This window comes from Enhydra lutris, unplaced genomic scaffold (assembly GCF_002288905.1).
Source record: "Enhydra lutris kenyoni isolate GAN:26980312 unplaced genomic scaffold, ASM228890v2 scaffoldscaffold39, whole genome shotgun sequence".
NCBI classification, from domain to species: Eukaryota; Metazoa; Chordata; class Mammalia; order Carnivora; family Mustelidae; genus Enhydra; species Enhydra lutris.
The window spans coordinates 30,345,138-30,370,464 of record NW_019154123.1 but is presented as its reverse complement, the minus strand read 5'-3'; the positions used below and the strand labels follow the sequence as shown (position 1 = coordinate 30,370,464).

Sequence of the window (25,327 nt, the reverse complement as noted above, 5' to 3'; positions counted from 1 at the left end):
AACGTGTGTGTGTGTGTGTGTGTGTGTGTGTGTGTGTGTGTGTGTGTGTGTGTGTGTCTAAACACTGAACATAGAAAATGGCGACAAAAAAACACTGAAGACACCTGGCTGGCCGTACTTTCCACCTGTGGTCAACAACTGTTGCTGCTGAAGATCATCTTACCGACTAGAGCCTACTACCCCAAGTTGGTAAGAGCTGACTTCTGCTATAAACATAAAAGAGGCACCTGAGCAGGTCGTCCTCTGTTAAAGGTGTTTAAGTGAGTTAATTTACCTATAACAGACTTTTTTTTTTTTTTTTACAGAATTATTAATCTTTTTGTAAGGATGTATCTTTGGAAATTACCTAGTTCCTTTAATGGTACCATCAAAACAACTAACAAACAATCTCCTTCTGCAAGGTAGTTTTTACTATTATTTTTCTTAAAGTTACTTGTGCTTTAAAATATTGAACTTACCCATCCAATGGCTTCAAACATTTTCAAATCAAGTGGATCACCAGAAAGCACTCCTTCAATCTTTGTGAGTGAATGACAAGTAGCCATACAAGCAACAAACTGAGACTTTACCAATATTTCATTGCAAACATTTTCTTCTGGCAAAAGGAAACTAAACAGAAAATGTACTGAATTAGATTCATAAGTCCCAAGACAATAAATATTCTATACATACTGTTTTATAAAATTAAAATATGCAAATAAAATTTTGCATTTCTGCATGTATCTTCACTATAGTTTTTGACATTCAAAAACATTTTCTTCCATGTAAATTATACTTAACTAAAATACCATATTACCAAAGATTCTAAATAATAATGCCAGACAAACCAAGAGAGAAAATACCAGATACCAAATAATTAAAATTCCTGCCTACAGCATATGATAGATCAGAATACATAAAATCTCTTCTGCAAAAACACAAAATGAATGTGTAACATGATCTTTTCAATGGGAAACCAAGCTCGTAATCAAGAAAAGGAAATTTTCAAGTGCCAAAAATGGAAGGAAAGGAAAACAGAGGAGTATGAACCGGAGTTCTGCAAGGGAGGAGGAAGGGAAGGGAGCCAGCTCAGTACCCTAAGGCCCTGGGCTTTAATACCTACACAGAAACAGAAGACAAAGTCCTGGCCAGGTACAAAGTGGGGAGTTCAAACTGAGAGGCTCTTTTTCACCAAAAATAGCCAGTGCTCCTGAAACGCATCCTTGGAAAAAGGATATACTAACTAAAAAAATGGAGCATCTTGGACTACACAACCAAAGGCATAACTAAGAATAAGCTTAATTTCTTCCCCCCCGCAAAGTTCAAGAAAATAGTTAGTATCTGTATAATATTTACTATGTGCTAGACACCGTTCTACTAACTTTTTTAAACATATCTGATTCATGTTCTCCTCACACCAGAGGAATAGGTTTTATTGTCCCTATCTTACAGATGGAGAAACTGAAACAGAAGGTGAAGTAAGTTTCCAAGGTTACAAAGTATGTTAAGTGGCAGAGCAAGGATTCAAACACAGGAGGTCTGGCTTTAGGGCCTCAACTCTGAACCACTACACAGTTCAGGAGAGGATCTGGGTTTGAACACAGCTACTGCAGGTCCAGAAAGCCTCAGGTTATGAAAGCAACATTAAAGCTCACCTGGCACCACTGATACCACTCTCGGCCAAGCACAGTCAATATTCTCTAAAGAGGAGCTCTCACAACACAGCCACAAAGAAATCGCACAGAAAAATTCTTCTAAGCCCAAGTCCATAATTAAAAAATGCACTGGGAAACATTCCCATGGCTCAACAGACACAACAAAGACAGAATTAGAATCCCATAAATTTGAGATAATAGAATGGCAATCTGAAAGAATGCAGAAAAGGGGGGGGCGCACTTTTAAATTAAAGACAGAAAAAGAACCCCATGGTGGGGGGGAAAGGAGGAAAATCAGATTTACAAAGAACCAAATGCAGTTTCTTATTTAACCTATGGTTAGGATTCCCAGATGGAGAAAACAAAGAATGGGGGAAAGGTCATAATAGAATAGGGAAAAAAGCTGCAATTTTTCCAGAATTTAAGAAAAGCATGAATCTTTGGAATCAAGAAGCAAATGAGTCCTACACAAATAAAAAGAGACTGCAAAAATCAAGGGTAAAGAAGTATTCTTAAAACAAGAGTAAGAAAAGGAGTCGGGAGACATGGAATCACACCATCAAAGCGCTCGAAGAACCACTGGCACCCTTGAAAACTACGCAGCTACGCCATCCTTCAGAAGTGAAAACGGAAGCATCACCAATAAATGCAGCTGCAGAAGAGGACAATGCAGTCCAGGGAGTGGGACCGAAGCAGCAGTGGTTGGCAAAGACAGTCCCGAACTGAGGGAAATCTCAGCATGCAGGGTATAAAACCCAAGTCCTAATCATAAAATACTGTGCAACAAATACATAGAAATAAGGGAGGGGAATAATCAAAAAAGTACTCTACAGTCCGTGGGTTTCCTGGGGGGTAGAGAAACCCAATAAAGACACCCATGAACTTAAGACACTAAAGACGACCATTAATAATTTAAGGACAAGCAGTAAAAGATTAAAATGTATAAATTCTGAGAAAATGTACGCAAATATGAAAGAGAAATTTGAGAAAATGTGTGTGTGAACTGGGGCGAGGATTTACAGAAATAAGTCCCAATATATCTGAAATTACAAATGGGAACACGACAGCACAGGAAGATTAAAAAGCAAAGCGATGGAAAAGACGATACACTGGGCAAACGTTAGACCAAAGAAGGCCGGGATGTGTAACTGTAGAAATTTAAGATGAAATGGAATTAAGGCAGAACGCATTAGGGAGAAATAAGGTCACAATGTCACAATGTGACACACTACTAATCAAGAAGATATAACAACTCTGAAATTACATGAACCAAACAATATTCTCTTCAACTACAAACCTAAATCCCACAGACTTCTGAGGGGGAAAAATGACATAAAACAACTAAGCCATCAAAAGACAACAAAAACAGAAGTAAAAAGACCAGACAGACTGTTGGAATATTTTTGCAATGCATAGTACTGAAAAAGATTACCACCCAAAAATACAAAGGACTTCTAATAAATAAGATATAAGACTAGGAACACAACAGAAAAATTGTGCCAAGATACAAACTGACAATACACGGAAGAATGCTAAAAGACCATCCTTCCAAAAAGGTGAAAATAAGATTGGCTTATTAAGTACTGAGGAAACTGCAAGGAGCCACAATGAAAGACCATTTTGGATCTATCCTTGTGGCAATAATGAGAAGTCTGACAATACCAAGTTCACCAAGGACCGGAGCAATAGGATCTTACATGTCCGAAGGGAGAGAGTGTGAGCAGCATCACTTAGGGAGTAACTAGGCAGTCTCTACTAATCGGGAAGCCATGCAGGTGCCCTATCACCCAGCACCCACATCTTTATGAAGCTAGTTTACTGAAACTCAACCACATGCTCACCAGGAGTTGTACAGAAGAACTGCAATTGCAGCACTAGCTGTGAAAGGGGAAAGGGAGAAAACAATGAAACTGCCCCATCGTAGAATAGATACTATGGTTCATTCCTATCATGGAATATTAAACAATAGTTAAGATTAATAAATTATATCTATATATACCAACCTGGACAAATCTTGAAAACAATGTTAAAGAGGGAAAGAAAGTGAAAAGATGTACAGTATATCAGTCATGTATGTTTATTAACAGACAGGTCTTGTTTAGAGACAGATGTGAATGTAGAGAAAATATAAAAACATGCAAAGATAGTAAGAGAACACAACTTCAGAATGATTGCAGGAATAGATTAAGACTTTTGCAATATCTACAATATTTTATATCTTTTTGAAAGAGATCTGAAGCCAATATGACAAAATGTTAACTTTTAATCTTTTTTTTTTTTTTTTAAGATTTAAGATTTTATTTATTTATTTGACAGAGAGAGATCTATCAATGTTATCTGACCAGGGGGAGGGGAAGGCGGCGCGCGGATAGGAAGCAGGCTCCATGCTGAGCAGAGAGCCTGATGCAGGACTTGATCCCAGGACCCTGACACCATGCCCTGAGCCAAAGGCAGAGGCTTAACCCACTGAGCCACCCAGGCGCCCTTAACTGTTTAATCTTGGTACTGGGTACACAGATGTCATATTACTTTGTTTGAATATTTCATATTTAAGATACTTATTAAGAACTAATAAATGATCAAATCTAGCTGATATTTACCGTGTATTTTCCACTCGTTGAATCCCCCAAAGATCTAAACCATCTTCAGTAAGAGTTCCAGTCTTTAAAAAGAAAAAAAAGCACACATGTACAAATTATGAGTAATTCCTCCAAGAACAGAAACCACAAAAAGTTACGCTACATATACATAGTAAAATAGAATACAGCTGTCAACAAAGGAAACTAGTAAGATCTCTGTATATTATAAAGATTAACTTCCAAGAAATAACTAAAGTTAGGGAAAAGGTGCAGAACATTCCTTACTGTACTGTTCCTCTGGACAGGTTGGGGAGCACAGGTGTTGAACCATATGTTTATGTGCTTGTATTACAAAAACAACAGAACAACGTACCAATCAACCTATCATTCAATAAAGGCCTACACAGGAAGGAGACATTAGGACAGAGGGAGCCAAAAAGGGAAGAGGAACAAGTTAAATGACACCAAGAGGAAGCAACTGGCTAAATCCAGGATGTGAATGACCTGCTTTCTTTAATAAGATGATTTAGGTCAAGGGGCAAGAAAAGCAACTGTTACAGATTAATTATAATCAGTGCAATCATTATTTGGATTCTGATAGAAAAGACAAATTGTAAAATTTGAGGCACTTTTTGTGAAAGAAAAGGAAATCTGAATGAGAACTGAATATTAGATAAACCAAGAATTATTAATTTTGTTAAGTGGAGTAAGATAATGGTATTGCAATAATTTTGGGGGGGGGCAACATCTTCTAGAGATAAAACTGAAAAGTATACTGGGTGAAACAATGTCTGATGGTACCACCCTCAAAATGTGGGGACAGATGAAGTAGACTGACAAAATGCTGATTAACCATTAAAGCTGGGCAATGGATAGATGAAGGCTTTTTATACTTTTATCTTCTCCACTTCTGTTAACCATTTAAAAATTTTAATAGTAATGTTTTCCAAAAACGCATAAGTGAAATTTTTCAAACAGATAAATATGAAATGCAGTCATGGGATATGATTTTTTTTTTTTTTTTTTTTAAATAATCTGTATGCCCAACATGGGGCTCGAACTCAAACCCAGAGATCAAAGAGTCGCACGCTCGGCCAACTGAGCCAACCAGGTGCTCCAGGATTTGACTTTTTTAAAAAACAAAATGTCTCACGTTTTTTTCCTTCAACGGTGAACATGCACAAAATCATATATCTATCGTATCAGTTACCAAGAAGAGCTTGATGGGAGGTTTCTTGGTTAATATTTAATTCTCAAAATAAAACTTTTAAGAAAACTAATTTCAGCAGAGGAAGAAAAATTCTTTATAAGAGGCAAGGAATATTTCACACAGGTTCGTAATTTGTCACTTTCACATAAGATCAGTGATCTTCATAATTTTGAAACATTCAATAAAATCACAGAGCAAACTTTAACTAAACATATATACATAACACCAATAAGATTCCAGTAAATATATCTGTATGGAGCTTACTCTGTTAAAAACATAAAAGATCATGTAATTTTGACTACTACTGTATGGCATAATTCTGGATATGAATGATTAGACAATTGCAGGTTTGGGCAAATAAGCAATATCCAAAGTATTTAAAATCGAAAAAGAAAAAAAAAAGCAGTGAAAAGAAATATACAAAAATCATTCATGTGCCAAGAAAGTTGAAAAAGAGGACTATTAGAAGAACATTAAACAATCAGTGTAAATTGGTTGATAAAGAATATATACAGAAAACCTTAATCTAAGTATTTAAAAGCCATGAAAGCAACCTTTGAGAATGATTACGAAACTGAACCAACCTTGTCAAAGCAAACAAGATTCAGCTGTCCACAGATATTTATCCTTTGGGGACTGATACAGAAAATACCAATTTTTTTCAGTCTTCTTTGGGCATACACAATACCAGCTGTCATTGCAGCAGGAAGCGCAGGTGGCACAGTAATGGTAATGATATCCAGAGACTCGATAATTATTACCCCAATTTCTACCTACAATTAACACAAAAATCAATGTCAGTACCTCCACCCATATCAAATATTTACTAATCTAATGTGAAGAATCCATAAACCATTTTCAATTTTACATATAAAGATGTACAGAGTTACATTCATCAACCATTTACAATTCCTCTTCCCTTTAAAGGCTGTAAAATAGGAAGCTCAGTGAATTGTCAATGGACTGTGGAATGAAAGCTATCTTTAAGGGTTCTCATTTTAAGAGCTCTATATGCATCACACACTACACACTTCAAAGTTCAATACACATCTATCAGACAATGACTCTTAATAACAGCATCGTACTATGCCTGTCTCTAAAGGGAATGGAAAGGGAAATTTGACAAGGTCTCTTAAAAGTACCTTCAATTAAGTAATCGCAAATAACTTTAATGCTGTATATCCCAGAAGGTAAAAAAAGAGAGAGAAAAAATAAACCTTTGGTGAGTATGTGATCACCCTCCCTCTCTAAAGTCACAAGAGAACAAGAAAAAGACCACCTAAACCACAGCTGTCCCAAAGAACTTTCTGCTATGACGAAAATGTTCAATATCTGCACATTCTAAAGGAACAGCTACTAGTTTCATTTGGTTAATTTAAATTAAATCAAAAGTATAGTTCTTTATTCTCATTAGCCACATTTCAAACCCTCAGCAGCCACATGCAATCATTAAGAATCAAACTCTATTTAAAGTTCACCATTTACATACCTCATTTAAAATGCTATTGATGATAGTGTAGATAAATCCAATACCAGCCACTGCCACAAGACACAGTAGAAACAAGTAGGCATCTCTGTAGAGTTTAAAATCGGTTGGTTTGGGATATAATATAGAACGAACAAGCTGACCTTTGGAAGTACTAAATCCTTTAAAAAAAAATTTAAAGAAGAAAATTACTGTATTTTTATAAGAAAACGAGAATTATCTCCCAAAACAGAATCTCTTTTTAAACATTCAGTAGGCATCAAACACATTAAACCATGCAAGAAGAGATGTCATGTTTTCTACCTGTTCTAACTACTACAGCTTTGACAAGTTCTCCAGTGTAGAAACGAGTTTGAATTACAGTAGTCCCACAAAACAAAGTGTGTCGTTTATGTATTTCTGGACTATAGAATTCATCTCCCATTCCTTTTATGTCCACTGAAGGATTTGGCAAATTAGTCTTTGTCACTGGAACACTCTCTCCTTTAAAAAAAAAATCATAAAGCACAGAAATCAGTATCAAATGCACAAATCTTGAATTGTAAAATAACCTAAATGTTATTATACTATTTCAATAGTTACTGGGAGTTCTCATATGAGGATAACAAAACTTACTCAATTAGCTTTCTGTCTACCAATTTCCTTAACCAAAAATATCAAGTCTTATCTCTCACAATAATTTCTGAAAGTGAGCTGTGAGTTAAAGTAATAATCTGGAAATGATTTTGTCAAGTTTCAGATAAAAAGACCAGGCAGCTGCCACGGCCCCAGCATCTGTTCACTGATCCCCAAAAACTGAACTGGGAAGCATGCTACAGCCTCAAGCACACCCGGATGTGAAGACCTACTCCTACCCCCATTACACACACACACACACACACACACACAGAAGAGAAAAGGCATCTAGGAAAGGGAGTAAAGAAAATACATAGTATGGTAGTCCTCTCAAAAACAAATTGCCAAATTCTTTTCAACATTAAAATTTTAATTCTCTGTAGCATTCACATTTCTTGTTTCAAAGGTGACAAGTATGTGGGGATATTTGTTGACTGTGTTTTAAGAGAAAACTCTTAACAATTTTAAAACATAGCAATCACTTCTTTCCAGATTGACTCTGACAAAAAATAAAGAAAACATAAAAAGGTATCAAATTCTACCTTCAGATTATGAATTTCCAAACAGAAGTCATTTCAAAGTCTACTTTCCCACAGTTTAAGGAAAACATAAAATCTTTATTCCCACTTTCTACACATCAAATAGGGAAGTAAATATGCTGACACTCTCTGCAGGCAAAGGACATATTTCTAATTCCTCTTCCCTTACTATAAAGTATTTCCTCATGTCAAAAGAAGTATGCCCAAAAATGTAGAGAACACCAGCATAATGATTTAGTACCACAACTGAGAATAACGCAGAATTTGCTCTTCAAAATAAAAAAAAATCTTCATTATCCATCACATTCATGAGTAAATATAAATAATACAGTTTTAGTTATAGATACAAAATAGTTTTTAAATAGTTTAATCAGTAACTACTTAAATCTTCATATCACTATAAACAACTGATCTGATTTTTACTCATTTAGTTTACCTGTTAACATGCTTTCATTTACAATGCAAGTACCATTAATAAGAACTGCATCACAAGGCATGACTGTCCCATTCAATGGAATGACCATAACATCTCCTGGCACAAGGTCTGTAGAGAAGATCTCTTCTATTTCTGGATTTAAAGAAAGAAAAAGAGAAATGTGAATATTCTTTAACTTGAAATAAAAACAGAGTAAATAAAAGATCTGCCTGAAGGTCAACTGACCTCAATGCTAAGTTAAAAATATAATGAAGTTAAATAGGACAATCTCAATACACGAAAATAAGACAAGATTATTATGCCTTAGGGTAACAAAGCATGGTGTTTAAGTATGTCAGACAGTTTGTCCCCTGACAGGATGCCAACTGCACCCAGGTGATGCCAAGTCCCCTCTGACCAAACAGGCAGCCGGACGGCAATACTCAGTACAACAGCCACCATAGAAAACAGAGCCCAAGCATGAGATCCCAACAGGTAAATAAGCTTAGATTTCCAAAACTCCTTGGAAACAACAGAAAGCATTGACAATTTTAGTGTATTTTTTAAAAATTTTATTTATTTGAGAAAGAGAGCATGAGTGGTGGGGGGAGGGGGACAGGGAAAGGGAGAAGCAGGCTCCTTACTGAGTAGGGAGCCCAACATAGGGCACGATCTCAGGACTCCAAGATCGTGATCTGAGCCAAAGGCAGATGCTTAACCAACTGAGCCACCCAGGCGCCCCAGTGTATTTTTTTTTTTTATTTATTTATTTGACAGACAGAGATCACAAGTAGGCAGAGAGGCAGACAGAGAGAGAGGGGGAAGCAGGCTCCCTGCTGAGCAGAGAGCCCGATGCGGGGCTCGATCCCAGGACCCTGGGATCATGACCTGAGCCGAAGGCAGAGGCTTTAACCCACTAAGCCACCCAGGTGCCCCGTGTATTTTCTTTTTTAACAGCAATTTTTTTACCTTTTTCTCACTGCCACTACTTATAACTCATAACATTCCAATACCTTCTCAATATTCCTAAATAGTCCTAATATTTTAGGTCTATTTTAAATGAATTTATAACACTACATTATTTTATCTAGTTCATTTCCTTAGAAATCTGTATTATATTCAATTTAGCCAAACACTCTTTAAGAAGAGCTTCCCAAGTAAAAGGAGGTTTTTCTTTAAGACTGTCTTACATTTAGACTCTTTCTCTCATTCCTTCCTTCTCTTAGGCTTAATACTATCCTGAGGAAAGAGTTCTGCTAGTTTGTATGTAAAGAGAAAACTATTATTTGTGATGTTAGTCTTTGGGCAAAAACTCTTTGCCTTTCTTTCCCTTCAACTAAACTATGAGGAAACAACTTCTGAAGAATTCTAATGATAGTAAAAGCACATATTAGGCATCATACTTTTCATTTCGAAATAAACATGACTCTTTCAAAACTTTAATGCCACTTGTAAAAGTCTACACCTCTCAGGTATACCAGGAAACAAAATACCAATGACTCATTAGCCTTTACAGAGGGATAAGGAAAACATGAGTTGATTGCAAAGTGCTGGCATCCCCAGTGCCTTCAGCAGCAGCAGAGCAGTAAGAGGATGAGTGAGCACCAACAGAGAAGAGAGATACTCCCAACTAAAAGAGCAGCAAGTGACCAGGAAGCACAGGGAGGAAGCACCTGCCAGGCCAAACCATGTTTGTGCTTGGACGTAGTGTACCGAGCCAAGAGAATGGAGACTGATTTGGTATTCTCAATCAATCAAAATGGCCAGTGCTTCCAAGGCCCATGCTGCTGTGTTGTCTCTCCTTTATGTCCTTTAACACTTCTTCAATATCACACCAGACTAACTAAAATGTCCAAAACATTATCCTTTCCTACAACACTGCTTCTCCTCCAGTGTTCCTTATTTAATTAAATGACACTAATGTCCATCTGTCAAGCGGGACACTGCTCTATCACCTCACATCCAATGAATTATTAAATCCAGTTCAATGCCCACATTTAAGTATCTTTCAGCCCCACCTCATTTTTCTCCATCTCCACAAACTTCACCTTGATCCATTTCATGCCTTTAACATTACTCTCCTCTAAACCCATCTGAACACAACAGACAGAATGATTTTTGCAAAAAGGAAAACATCAAATCACTCCTCTGCTTAAAAACCCTTCACTGGCTTCCACTGCCCTTTGAAATGAGCTCAAATTCCTTAACATGCCTTAGATGGCTGTCCATCATCTAGCTGCTGCACCTGGCACACTGAATTTCTTTCAGTTATTACAGTGACCAAGCTCCCTCTCATTTCCAGAAGACTGGACACTTAAAACCCTCTTCTCTCCCTCTCTCACCAGCACCCTCACCTACCTCTTATCCGACTAATTCAACCACTTAAAGATACTTTCTCCAAGAAGCCATCTCTGACACCTACAGTAAGCGAGCTCTAGTATCTAAATTCCCCGACCTCTAATCATGGCATCTGTCACACTTCGTTACTATGCCTTTTCAACTAGACTGACGTTCAATGACAACAAGCAGTGTCCATCTTGTAATCACTGCATCTCAGTGATTACATCTCAGTACTTGTCACACAGTAAAAAGAAAAATGCCATTTTACAGGAATGAATCTGATACACCCTCAGAGAGCAATACAAATCCAAACACTTTTTTTTACTTCTTAAAAAAATGAATGTATAGGGGCTCAGGGGCGCTGGGTGGCTCAGACAGTTAAGTGTCTGACTTTGGCTCAAGTCGTTATCTCAGGATCCTGGGATCCAGCCCCACGTGGAGCTGCCCACTCAGCAAATCTCTTTCCCTTTTCTTCAGCCCCTCCCTGCACTCGTGCATCCACACATGCAGGCACACACACACACACACGCTCTCTCTCAAATAAATAAAATCTTACAAAAAAAAAAAAAAAAGAATGTGTATGTATAATATATTAGTCTTGCTTTAGTTATTAGTGCTTAATGGGTATCCTATTTGGTTTATTTTTCCAAGAGTTACCTTAAGTACTTACCTTCATTCACTCTGCAAACTGAAACTCTCACAGTACTGTGAGCTGCCACCATGTCGTGCAACATAATATATTGCTGAAATAGGAAAAAAAAAAAATGTAAAAACTAGCTAATATAAACCCACTCTTCAAGATATATTAAGAAGGGTGCCATAAAATAAGGTAAGTTAATATGGCAAATACATATTACTCTGCCATTAAAAATGTCAAGACTAAAAGATTCAAAGATTATTGAATGATGAGCTCAAGACAAAAAAAGATGCACTTTAATGAGACAGTCCTGCAAACAACAGAATAAGCCCTCCAGTATTCCAGTTTGTGGTAAGTACCTATAGATCCCTATGGCCTCTAAGCAGTCAAGTGGTAGTTTAACTCTAAAAAGCATCTGCCTCCCCCCACCTCAGAAAGAGAGGGGAGGAGCGCCTGGGTGGCTCAGTGGGTTAAAGCCTCTGCCTGCGGCTTGGGTCGTGATCCCAGGGTCCTGGGATCGAGTCCCGCATTGGGTTCTCTGCTGAGCAGAGAGCCTGCTTCTCCGTCTCTCTCTGCCTACTTGTGATCTCTGTCAAATAAATAAATAAAATCTTTAAAAAAAAAAAAAAAGGAAGAAAGAGAGGGAAGAAGTACATACTCATATAATTAAAAGAATAACTACACTGAGTATTACTTTGTACCAAGTACTGTTCTACACACTTTACATGTTACTACAAAATACACAGTTGTGAAAGCCATAATAAATTGGACTTACCTTTCTAATGGAATACAGAGAGCTTACAATTGACACTATAGACATAATCACAATGGCTAGAGCATAATAATAGTATTCATCAGTGCTCCACAGTATAACACTGAACAGCTGGAAAATGTAAAATGGGTTGAGAACCTAAAAAACAAGATTTTTAAGTCAAACTTATAACCATACAGATGTTCCACCTTTTAAGAAATAAACAAGATATTTAGAGGATAAGCTCTGTAGTGCCCTAGGGCAAAATGTACTACTAAAAGAGTAGGGCAAGATGTTAGCAAAGTACTTTTTTTTTACCACTAACCTACTAGGACTTGGCTAAATAAGCTTAATTTAAATTATTTGTATCCATTTAGATACATACCAAACCCAATAAAGACTAAGCTAGAAATAGTTAAAATGTGTGTATTTAGCTGTTCTTCATTCTGCTTCAGCAATAAAGTACATTTGCTTCCAATAATTACCGGGCTACTAAAGGATATAAAATTCTTAATTAAATAGAACAAATGTTTACTTATTATGAACTCCAAATACCAATTTTCCTATAAGTCAAAGGTTCACTGGAAGACAAATATGAGATAATAAGTTACACTGCTTTGCATTCTCTAAGGAAATAAGGATTAAAACCTAAATGAGAAAAAAGAGATAAGGGAATCCTGGCAATGGACTTTGTTTAGCCAAATTTAACAGTATCCTATCAATTTTATTAATAACTTCCCCCAAATGTCTTAAAATTGATGCTTGTACGCTTTTCAAAGCACTTTCACATATATAGTCCCATTTTACTTCAAAATTAAACAAGATAATTTTAAAGGACTTTGGCCAATTTTATAAAGGAGCAGCAGAAAGGTTTTCTGATGATCAAAGCTAGTTACTGATGGGATTATATTACAAACCAGACTTTCTAATTCCTAATCACTACAATCTGCTATGTTGTACAACAACATTATATGGCCACTCTCAGGAACTGAGGGAAAACAATCTATAACATCTACTGAAGGTATTCACCCAACTCTTGATCTTTAGCCATAAATCAAAAGGAAGACTAGAGAGCCTAACTCTGCCAGGCAAAATCCTGTACGTCCTTCCTTTACACATGTAACTTTATTCACAGCTCTTCAATGGCACCTAGAACTGAGCTCTCACTGCAATAACTATTGAACCGTTTCCCTCCCAGGATAAAGTACAAGTTTGTCAATGTCAATCATCAGGTCATGTTTTGTATTCTAAACTTATGGCACAATGCCTAGTTCCCAAAAATGCACTACAAAACACCACATGAAAAATAAACATGATAAGACAGCTGCATACATCTATAAGATTAGATTTACATGTGCAACATACTGAGAGTAAAAAAAAAATTGCACAGGCAAACAAAGCAAAACAAAAAATAAGGTAACTAATAAAAAGGTAATTTATGCCCCCAAATTATTTCTCTACCAACTACTTTTACATTTCAAGTTTAAAAAAAAAAAAAAAAAGTGAGGGGGAAACTAAGAGAAAACCAAGAATATTATATTACTTAAAAATCATAGCTCTTTCCAAATTGACAACCCTACTGATCACAAATGTTGTCTTACCTCCTTAATTAGAAGCTTAAAAACAGAAGGCACTTTCACAGTAATTTCATTTACTCCATAAAGCAATTTTCTATAACAGGAAAACATAATAATAGTGTTACATTATATTATATAATAACAGATTAACTTAGGGATGGCATTTCATTAGGTAAGGTTCAAACCACAGATTGCTCTTAAATATGGAACTTAAACATTCATGTTTCTACATACTTGTCTTCTACAATTCAATTCTCTACCTACGGTATTTAAAACAAAGTAACTATACTGTTGTTTCATTCTGCCTCATTATCTCTGTGTGACGAGTATCTTTCCCACTAGTCTATAATAACCATGTCTGCAAATGCTTTCTTTTTCATCCTTGAACACAGCAGGAATCAAAAACTTTGAATTGCGATTAATTTTTGCAAGAGACTAAAATATATTTGAGAGGTCCTGTACTATTTTTCTAATGAGAATATTATACTAAAAATATTTATTTCAAAAACTATACATTTGACTTAAAAAAGTTTTCAAAAGTTTTTTAAATCCTTCCAACTTAAACTCCTAGTAGTACTTTCCATATGAAAGAGTAATGAGTAGTTCTGAATAAGTCTGAATGAATTAAATTTTTAGTATCCTAACCTACTGAAAAAAGCCAGGAGTATAAAAAAACTGCCAATTCAATTTGAAAATGATAATTATCCTCAAAATATACAATATGCCACTATATTTTTATACTGTAGCAAAGAATAACATGATTAAAAAAGATTACGCATCCCAATTTAAAATATTTATTGTGGCAAATTTTTAGCTCATGCTTACAATTCCCAATACAATTCAGAAAATCTAAGATGCCATCAATTATAAGACACACTCATTATTTTACATGCCATCAAGACAAAAATGCTCTCAAGGATAACACTCCACCCAACATGACACATCCCTCCTTTAGATTAGGTTAAAATGTGGGAAAATGTTCAGCTTGGAATTGATGAAATATGGTATATTTTCAGGGATATCAACTTCAGAATTCCAGCTTCAACATTTTCATAATTCTTAAACTAAGAGACAGTCTTACCCAAATAAAATATAAGCTGTCAACTACTATCTCTATAAATACCTGTTAATATGTACAACTATACGGGTAAAAGGATGGACTACATATACTACTTTATTTAGGAACTTTGATAACAGGTCTAACTTTAGTTGGATAAAAATTACCTGTAGGCATGCATCCCCTTTGTCAGTCCTGCACTATGCTTTTCATAAATTGACGTACAAGAAACACCTTCATCCAGTCCCCTAAATAAATCCAAAGTTTTTACTTTAAACAAAGTTTAAAATATCCAAATGTCTTAATGCCTCATTTTTCTATATTCCTGATTTTAAAGTGTGACTTCCTTACAAATAGAAACCCTTAACAAAAACTGAGATAATGAATGAGAATTTTTAAATCTCAAATTCCCAAGATAAACAATAATTAAAGTTCTAATTCTCAAATGTGCCAAATTCTAAGTTATCCAATGTATCTATCACACGATAAAATGGCTCTAAATACTCAAATTTATGTAATAATATTACCTTTTAAGGTTGTACCAAAGTTATAGGAGCTAATAATTAAACTAATAAAACTAAAGGTAAAGTATGACTAACGTGAGAATTCCAAAGTAAAATCTTTTTTTACTTTTTATCTATGTAATTTTCCCTCTTCAATTTTTTAAGCTTCACACTAAAAAATCCTATTCATTGATTTTTCTTTCAATAAAAGCATCAATCCAAATCTGTCCCTGTTCTAATACAAACCTAAAAGAGAAGTACTAAATTTATATAAGTCAAAGGCATTGCCTAAAATCTGCTAACAGTTCTAACTGGATTCAACCAACAGATCTACTTTTCCCCAAAAATGTCTTAATTATGCTTATTTTAACTGAGATACTGGTCACAGCACTCTAAGGAGAGTTTTGTACATCACTTAACTCTAATTCTTTTCTAGTTTTTTCAGGTAGAAAAACTAAGCTCCATAATGAACAGCTATCATTGGGAAAAGTTTAAATTCTGCAAGTTTCTACAGTTGGCAAACACCACATGGCAAATAGGTTTGAAATTTTTTTCCAACTTTAGCTGGTAACTTCTCAAAAGCAGCAAAGATCAGCTCCAAGTCTTTTTTTAAAAAACAAAATGGCAGCTCACTGGCAGTGTTCTATAAGGCAATAGTTCTTAATTAGGAATGGTCTTCAGAACTAAGCATGTGGAAATGCCCAGGGCTATTCCAGAGTATTCCAATTCTTTAGTGTCTGAGGAAAAAAATCCAGGCATGAATATTAAATGTTCATAAGTGATTCTCTTTAGATTACTAATATTAAAAATTCCTTTAGCACTCAAGTAATGATACTTAATGAGTGTTTATAATAATCACTTTAACAATAGAAATAAAAATAGAATCCTAAATATCCTAGTACTTGCATAATTCGAAGCCTTCACAATAAATACAGTTTAAGGGATTCCTCCAATTTGTCCTACTTGAGGCTTAACACATTTGACAATGTCTGAATCTTTATCCACATAGTAAAGTTAAACTTCTGTTGGTCTATGACTCCATCTCTCAAGGATAAATAGATGGAACTATTGGCAAGTTGGGAAATGAGAATTCAGGTATTCTGACAGGCTGTAGAGTGTACTCAAAATTCACTCTGAAATGAATCCATAAAAAGAAAAGAACTCCAACTCAGAGTAGATTTGGAGAATCATACTGTTTCAAACTTTTATGTAAATTTTGCCAAGGTAAAAGTTACAAGTACGCTTTACCCTAAAATGGTAATAAGTATTCAAGTAACAATAGGGAGTTTTTATTAAGTGAATAAAAGTTATGCAATAAACTCCTCTTTGATTTTATGTAACATTAAAATGAATTCTTTTTTTATCTAGAACATTTTCAAGATACTCATAATATAATCCAAACAAAGGAAGAATACTTACTTTAAAAAATCAAAATTGTGAAGGGTATCATTCCAGAAGTATTTTACACTGTGGTGGGTGAAATAACGGACCTGCAGAACACATATAAATGTTACATCAAAAGGCATTACATTACCATCACTTGTTTATGATGAAGTTTACTAACACAAATCTATTATCTATTAAACCTAAAGTGATCACATACAAATGCAATCTGCTTCTTCTACTAGTACCTAAACTGTGCCATGTATAGTAATAAATATTTTATATGTATATGAATTTATCCCAAACAAAAATAACTGCATGTACAAAATTATAGGTTATGATAGCATAAAATATAACAATTCCAGTTTTCAAAGAAACTTTGACACTAAGATCATTATACCTGCTGTGGTTGAGTCTGTGAATATTTATTCATCTCATGCCTATTCTCTTCAGCCAAATTTTCAGTTAGATGAACAGCATGGCCATTTGCAACTTTATTAGTCATAGATTTGGGGTTCAAAAATGGGTGAGTTTCCAGAGAAAGAAAGCGAATTTTTGCACAAAACCACATTCTGAATTCATCCTTACAAGAGAGAAAGGGATAAAAAGTCAATCATGTATACTACCTAACTACCTACATATTTTTTAATTCCCATTCTTTACAGATTATTGATTTGTCCCTGAGAAAGCATCACTTCCTACTCACTAAATGTTACACCATTTCAAGATGTATAAATTTTTTTTAATCCTGCTCAAAATTTTTGTTTTTCCATCTTTTTTTAAAAGACTTTATCTATTTATCTGACAGAGAGAGAACACGTGCATGTGCACAAACAAGCAGGGGGAGGGGCAAAAGGAGAGGGAGAAGCAGACTCCCCACTGAGCAAGGAGCCCAGTGCGGGGCTCTATCCCAAGACCCTGGGATCATGACCTGAGCTAAGGCAGAGGTTTAACCAACTGAGCCACCCAGGCGCACCCAAGATGTATAAATTCCATACATGAAGATGTATAAAAGCTTTCCAGTGTTCATCATTTTATGACATACTTCACTAATACAATATCCCATGCAAGATTATGAGTAATTTCTTAATTTAATTATCAACATACTGAGGCTAGAAATTAAAGCCTCTGAGGAAACCATCAACAAAATGAAAATGCAACCTACTGAACGAGAGAAGATACATGCAAAAGATATATCTGGTAAGGGGCTAATCTCTAGAACATACAAAGAATTCATATAACTCAACAACAACAAAAACCCAATTAAAAATAGGCAGAGGATGGAATAAACCTGTTTCCAAAGAAGACATAAAGATGACCAAGTGACAAAAGATGCTCAATACCATCAATCATCAGGGAAATGCAAATCAAAACCATAGTGAGATAATCACATGAGTCAGAATGGCTAGTATCAAAAAAGATAAGAAATAACTAGTGTTGGTGAAGATGTGGAGAAAAGAGAACCCTGGTGCACTGCTGGTGGGAATGCAAACTGGTACAGCCACTAAGGAAAACAATATGGAGGCTCCTCAAAAAATTAAAAATAGAAATACTATGAGACCCAGTAATCCATGTGCAGGTATTCACCCAAAGAAAGCAAAAACACAAATTCAGAAAGATATATGCACCCTTATGTTTCCTGCAACATTATTTACAAGGGCCAAGATATGGAAGCAAGCTAAGTGCCCAGTGATACATGGATTAAGAAGATGTGGTATATATATTTATAATGAAATAGCACTCATTCATAAAAAAGAATAAAATCTTTCACTGGGACAACTGGATGGACCTAGATGGTATTATGCTATGCTTATTATGAAATAAATCAAACAGAAAAAGACAAATACTACAACAAAAACCAAAACAAATACCAAAAACACAACAAACAGAAACAGACTCAAAAATACAGAAAACAAACTGACATTGTCAAAAGGGAGGGGGAAGGAGGAATGGGTGAAATAGATAAAAGAGAAAAAAAGGTACAAACTTTCAGCATAAAAGAATTAGGTTATGGGAATGAAAAGTACAGCACAGGGAATATAGTCAGTAATATAATAACTCTGAATGGTGACAGATGGTCAGTACACTTACTGTGGTATTTCATGATGTACATAAACGTCAAGTCATACTGTCTACCTGAAACTAATACTGTATGTCAACTCTACTTCAATTAAAAAATACACATAACAACAACAACAACAACAACAAAAAACGAACTCACAGACAACAGATTAAGTGGTTACCAAAGGTACAGGGTGAGTGGGGGTGAAATGGGTAAAAGTTGTCAAAAGGTAAAAACTTCCCGGGGATCTAATATCCAGCATGGTGACTACAGTTAACAGTACTGTAGGGCATATTTGAAAGTTGCTAAAAGAACAGACCTTAAAAGTTCTCATCACATGAAAAAAAAATTTCTATAACTTTGTACGGTAACAGATGTTAACTGCCGTTATTGTGATCATTTAAAAATCTACACAAATACTGAATAATTATGCTGTATGCCTGAAATTAATATAATGTCCTATGCCAATTATACTTCAATAAAAACAAATTCTTTAATTAAAAGAAAAGAAAAATAAATAAATTAAAGCCTCCGATAAAACGCTTCCAATTAAGATTTAAAAAAAAAACAACAACAACCAGGGAAGCAGCAGCATCACAGAGTAGAAAGGCAGCTGGTCTAGTGAATAACAGATCTGATATAGTCCTTAAACTGGCTGGTGACCTTGACAGACAAGCATCTAATTTCTCACTGCATCAAGAATTATAAAAGGAAGGGGCTGATACAATCATTTAAAGATTCCTTTCTATTCTAATCACTATCACTTAGAACACAAATGCTTTTAGGATCAGTATTCCCAATTATATCCTAGCAGTGATGTGCTCCTCATATATTATTTTGAACCAAGTACACACAAAAGCATTATATAATGCTTCGAATAATCAGCTCCCAATAAATACACAGACTTACAGTAGTCCTCAGCAGCACCACTTCACAGTCTCTAACCGCAGCTCTAATACAGGTTGCCTTCACCCGCCATTCAGGCATCCAGTAGAGGAGGAGGAGAAGAAAGCCACCAGTGCAAACCACTCCTAGAGAAACTATGGCAAGCTTCCAGCGACACAAATTATAGCCATAAATCTCCTGCATGGACACAGTGATCACACAATTGAATATCAAATGATAGGAGATAACTGCCAAAGTTCTTTGTTTTCCCAGTAAGTATTAAGTCTTGTCATATAAAAGGCTGACTTTTTTTTTTTAATAAACTTTTATTTTTGGAATGATTTTAGATTTGCAGAAAAGTTACAAAAACATTAAGAGGTCCTGTATGCCTTCCTCTGGTTTACCCTGTTAACTTGGTACATTTGTCTAATTGAAGAGATTGACACTAGTACATCACTATTAACTAAACCTAGTCTCTATTACAATTTCACTAGTTTTTTCACTGTCTTATTTCTGTTCCAGGATATAAGCCATAATATCACACTGCATTTAAATGAAGTAAGTTTTAACTTTATTTTTCTCCCAAATGATTAGCTAATTGTCATAATACCACTATGACTGATCAATTTGATCTCCTGACACAAATTATTTCATTGTTTCAGTTTACTACCACCCCCACCAAAACCTAACAATAGTTGCCAAATTTAGCAAATGAAAATGTAGAGGGCCTAGTTAAAACATAAATTTCAATTAAAAATTAATTTTGTTTGCCCTATGCTATGTTTGGGACATGCTTATAAAAAATTTATTCCTTGATTATCTGAAATTCACATTTAATGGGGTATCTTATATGACACCTGACAACCTTATCTTCCCACTTCCACACACAAAGAGCTGAAAAGCTCTTTTTTTATTAAGCTGATTTCAAACATTTTTTATAAATCAAAATTAGAAATCTTACATTTGGGATTACACTTAAAACATTAGCTAATGTAACTTCTTAAATTATCAAATAAAAATATATAAAAATATAAGAAATATAAAATAAAATTAAATTAAAACTACATAAAAAATTTTTAAAAATACTTTAAGTATTAGAGCTCACAGTCAAACAGGAATTACACTAAAATCAACAAATAGAGATGTTACATAATCCCAATTCAAAAAGGCAGTGGGGATGAGAAAAGCACATTGATTTAGTGTTTTTGTTTTTATGTACTTTTCTACTTTCCTAGAATAATAAATTACAAAGATAATTCTTCACACTTGACGAATAAATTATAAAAACCAGTTACCATTTCATCTTCTTGACCCTGGTTGATAGTCTTCCTTTCTTCTTTGTCCATATCTACAGTGGTCTGATAGGTCCTGTGCTTCAGAACAGTTGAAGACTATTGAGGAGAAAGAACAACAAATATTAGGGAATTCTGCTCTATCTTCGTAGACTATATAACTTCATACGGTTAAGACTTTGTTGTAATTATGTATCGAAGTTTAACTGATATTTAAGTACTCACTAAAGTGCTGGCTGGTTTTAATGACATTTTCAATAGTGTGCTAGTTCTTCTGATACATACTATCACAAAACCTGACATATTTCATCATTAACTTATACTAACAATAGCCTTGATACAAAACAATTTAAGCTCTGTGAGAAACTACTGTAGAATCTTCCCTTTTCATTTCCCAACTCAGAGAACAAATCCAGTTTAACCACCTTGAGCTAAAAATGCTTCACACAACTCAATTTATTGCTTGAAGTATAAAGGTAAAGCACCAGCAATGAAAGCAACCCCAAAACCTCTCCATGATTATTAAATTAATCATCTAACAAATATTTACTGAGCACCTTTTACATGAATGGTAATGCTTGGCCAAGAGTCAATTCCTAAAGCAGGTGTACCCCTACTGGAGATCACTCCCCTATTCTGATTCCAAGTGCACTAAGCAATATTCTGATTGTTTGACTACCCATGATGCTTGCCTAGGAGAAAATTCATTGAGCTCACTGACAAATTTTTTTCCTGTATTAAAAAAGGATACTGGAAGGGCGCCTAAGTGGCTCAGTTGGCTAAGCGTCTGCTTTCATCTCAGGTCATGATCCCAGAGTCCTGGGACGGAGTCTGGCATCGGGCTCCCTGCTCAGCAGGGAGTCTGTTTCTCCCTCTGGCTCCCACTCCCCTGGGCTGTGCTTCTCCCCTACCCCTGGCAAAAGAATAAAATGTTAAAAATAAATAAAAAGATTTATTTGAGAGAGAGAGAGCACACATTCAGGGGAAGGGCAAAAGGGGAAGAGGCAGACCCCCACCCCCATGGAGCAGGGAGCCTGATATGAGGCTGGATTCCAGGACCCTGGGATCATGACCTGAACCAAAGGCAGCTGCTTAACCAACTGAGCCACCCAGGCACCCCTATTACTTCATGTCTTAAAGAGTTTTGTTAGGTAGGACCAGAGTAGCTTTTAGTTCAGGGCTAATTTGATCCCACTACTGAAAGAACACCATTCTGAAACGCTCTTCCTGAATCCTTGTGCCCAGTGAGGTTTTCCACTGTGGGTTGGTAGGAACAGGCATTCTTCTCAGCTCTGTGTAAGCCCTGATGAGTTTTTTCTCTTAATCCTTTTAGTTGGTGCTTTCCCTGATCTTCAGGAGTTTTCTCACACATGCGCTGATTCGTACTCAGCTGAAGACTTGAGGGGAACTATTTTGGATATTTTCAGTGTTTTTTCTCTGTAAGGATCCCTTTACTGATAATCTGCCCTGAAAACCTGCTACTCTGATGTCTCCCAAGACTCTTAACTTCATCTCCCCAAATCAGGGAGACTCCTGGGCTCCCTCTGGGTTCCCTGTAGGATTGGGCTATGCCTTTCACATTCAGTCAACAATAGCTGGTCTTCGTGCAGGGGAAGAGGTTGGGCTTGCTCATTCTCCCAGTACTCTATAGCAGTAGGTTACAGCCCTTGAGAACAACTGCCACTTCAAGCCAGACTGATTTGGTGAATCAGGCTTACCATGGTAGAATGACTCCAGTAATATGCTTCATAGCTGTAATACCACCCTAGACTGAGAAGCAATTTTTACTAAATTGCTCACAGGGTTTTGTATGATAATGTGGCTTATTTTGGAGATGCTGGACCAAATATCTCTAAGACTTCATTCCCAAGATGGCACTGAGTCAAGGAATTTATAGGAACGCAAAATATCTAGTCCCAATTAAGTAACAATATCTGACGTCCAATTAAACCTTAACAGGTATGCAAAGAAAACCCAAAATGAGAAAAACCAATTAGTAGAAAAAGACCAAGAACTGACACAAATAATAGAACTGGTAGATAAGGACATTAAAACAGCTGTTGTTAATTGTAGTCCATATGTTCAAAAAGCAAGAGGAAAGACTAAACACGTTAACTACAGACATGAAAGATATAAAAAAGAACCAACTTGACTATAAGATAAAAAGTACAGTATCTGAGACAAAAAAGTTACTAGATGAAATTAACAGCATATTAAATATGGCAGAAGAAAAATCAATGAACCTGAAGACAAAATAATAGAAATATCCAAAATGAAAAACGAGCAGAAACAAAGAGAAGGGGGAGAAAAGCCCGTAACATCAATAAACCATCAGACAACTTCAAGCACCCTAATATACATGTAAGATAGGAGGGACCAAAAATATGTGATGATATAATGGCCAAAACTTTTCCAAATTAGGTGAAAAACTATAAGCCTACAGATCCAAAAAGTCCTATTAAGCAAATAAACAATGAAAAATTACACCAAGGCATGTCATTATCAAACTGCTCAAAAGCAGTGGTGAAAAATATCTTAAAAGGAGCCAGAGGAAAAAGAATTTTACAAATACAAAGGAAGATAGGTTAAGAACAACATTAGATTTCTTGCTAAAAATAATGCAGGTGAGAACAGCTGAGCAACATCTTTGAAGCAACGAGAAACAGAATTCTATATTCAGCAAAAATATCCTCCAAAAATCAAAGGTGAAATACGTTTTTAGACACAAAACCTGAAAAAAATCATCATGAGCAAACCTACATCATTAAAAAAAAAGTGTTAGAGGAAGTCCTCAGGTAGAAAAATGGAAATGGAAACATGGATCTCCACGGAAGAAGGAAAAGCATCAGATATGGTACATACATAAATAAATATATATAAAAATAGAACAAACAGACAAAGAAATGGAAGTATACTCTTGTAAGGTTCTTACAGTATATGTGAGTGAACATAGTATTACTTGGAGATAAATTTTAGTAAGTTAGAGATATACACTATGAACTCTAAAGTAACCATTCAAATAAAAGAGTCACAACTAAAAAAATCAACAAAGGTGATTAAATGGAACCAAAAAAATTACTAAACCGATCTAATAGGCAAAAAAAAAAAAGGGGGAGGAAAATGGAAACAAGATAAGACAAATAGAAAACAAATAGCCAGATGGCTGATTTAAACCTAACAATATCAATAATCACATTAAATATGAACAGTAATTAAAAGGCAGGGATTGTGGTTTTATTTTTCAAAAGCAAGGCTGCAGAGGCACCTGGGTGGCTCAGTTGGTTAAGTGTCTGAGTCTTGATTTCAGCTCAGGTCATGATCTCTGGGTTATGAGATCCACCTGCTTTGGGCTCCATGCTCAGCAGGGAGTCTGCTTGAGATTCTCATTCTCTCTCTCTCTCTCTCACTCTCCCTTTGCCCCCCACCTTGCTTTCTCTCTAAAGTAAATAAAATCTTAAAAAAAAAAAAGCAAGGCTACAAATATATGTTGCCTTTAAGAAATGCAACCTAAAATAAAGGCACAGTAGGCTAAAAGTTAAAATAAAATTTATGTGCAAGTACTATTCAAATTAAAGCTTCAATAACTGTATTAATATCAGACAAAGGAGATTTCAAAGCAAAGAATATTATCAGAGATTAAAAAATATATATATTACCAGGGATGTAGTCATTTCATAATGACAAAGGGGTTAGCTGATGGACATAAAACCATAATTCTAAACATGTATACATTTAACAGATCTTCAAAATACACAAAGGACACAGAAGATCTGAACAACATTGTCAGTCAAATTGGTCCCAACTGATATTTACAGAACACCCCACTCAACTGCAGAAAAATATACATTCTTTTTACGTATGCACAGAACATTCACCAAGAAAGACCACATTTCGGGACATAAAACAGATTCAAGTCATACAAAGTTCTAAAAACAATGGAATTAACTTAGAAACCAGTAACAAAAAGATAGGTAGAAAAGCCTTAATACCTAGAAGCAAAATACACTCGTAAAAATCCATGTGTCAGAAATCAATAGGGAAATTACAAAGTATTCTGAACTGAGTAACACTGAGGACATATCAAAATTTGTGGGATGCAGCTAAAACAGTATTTAGAAATTATTTATACCACTAAATTCCAAAATCTGAAAGAAGAAATGCCTAAAATCGTGACCTCAGCATTGGCCCTAGGGAAGTAGAAAAAGAACAGCAAATTACACCCACAGCAAGCACCAAAGAGAAACTGATAAAATTCACAGCAGAAATCAATGAAATAAAAAACAGTAAAATGGAGTAAAATCAATGAAACCAAAGGCTTTTTTTTTTTGGAGATCGACAAAAGTGATCTCTTCTAGTAAGACT

General features: G+C 35.4%; 1 protein-coding gene across 2 annotated transcripts in view; it reads right to left on the bottom strand.

Annotated features, from left to right (window-relative positions):
* Positions 1 to 25,327, bottom strand: part of LOC111155067 (ATPase 13A3) — a 91,984-nt gene that overhangs the window by 45,501 nt on the left and 21,156 nt on the right. For both annotated transcript variants that reach the window (XM_022515098.1, XM_022515099.1), the window contains exons 3-16: positions 20,969 to 21,064; positions 19,698 to 19,871; positions 17,127 to 17,309; positions 16,763 to 16,833; positions 15,008 to 15,088; positions 13,808 to 13,877; positions 12,231 to 12,365; positions 11,489 to 11,561; positions 8,500 to 8,631; positions 7,213 to 7,392; positions 6,913 to 7,070; positions 6,008 to 6,196; positions 4,235 to 4,296; positions 459 to 609 (exon numbers count right to left, since the gene is read on the bottom strand). In XM_022515098.1, the coding sequence (XP_022370806.1) occupies positions 459 to 609; positions 4,235 to 4,296; positions 6,008 to 6,196; positions 6,913 to 7,070; positions 7,213 to 7,392; positions 8,500 to 8,631; positions 11,489 to 11,561; positions 12,231 to 12,365; positions 13,808 to 13,877; positions 15,008 to 15,088; positions 16,763 to 16,833; positions 17,127 to 17,309; positions 19,698 to 19,871; positions 20,969 to 21,019 (1,710 nt within the window). In that variant the 5' untranslated portion in view covers positions 21,020 to 21,064. The remainder of the gene's footprint in view (positions 1 to 458; positions 610 to 4,234; positions 4,297 to 6,007; positions 6,197 to 6,912; positions 7,071 to 7,212; positions 7,393 to 8,499; positions 8,632 to 11,488; positions 11,562 to 12,230; positions 12,366 to 13,807; positions 13,878 to 15,007; positions 15,089 to 16,762; positions 16,834 to 17,126; positions 17,310 to 19,697; positions 19,872 to 20,968; positions 21,065 to 25,327) is intronic.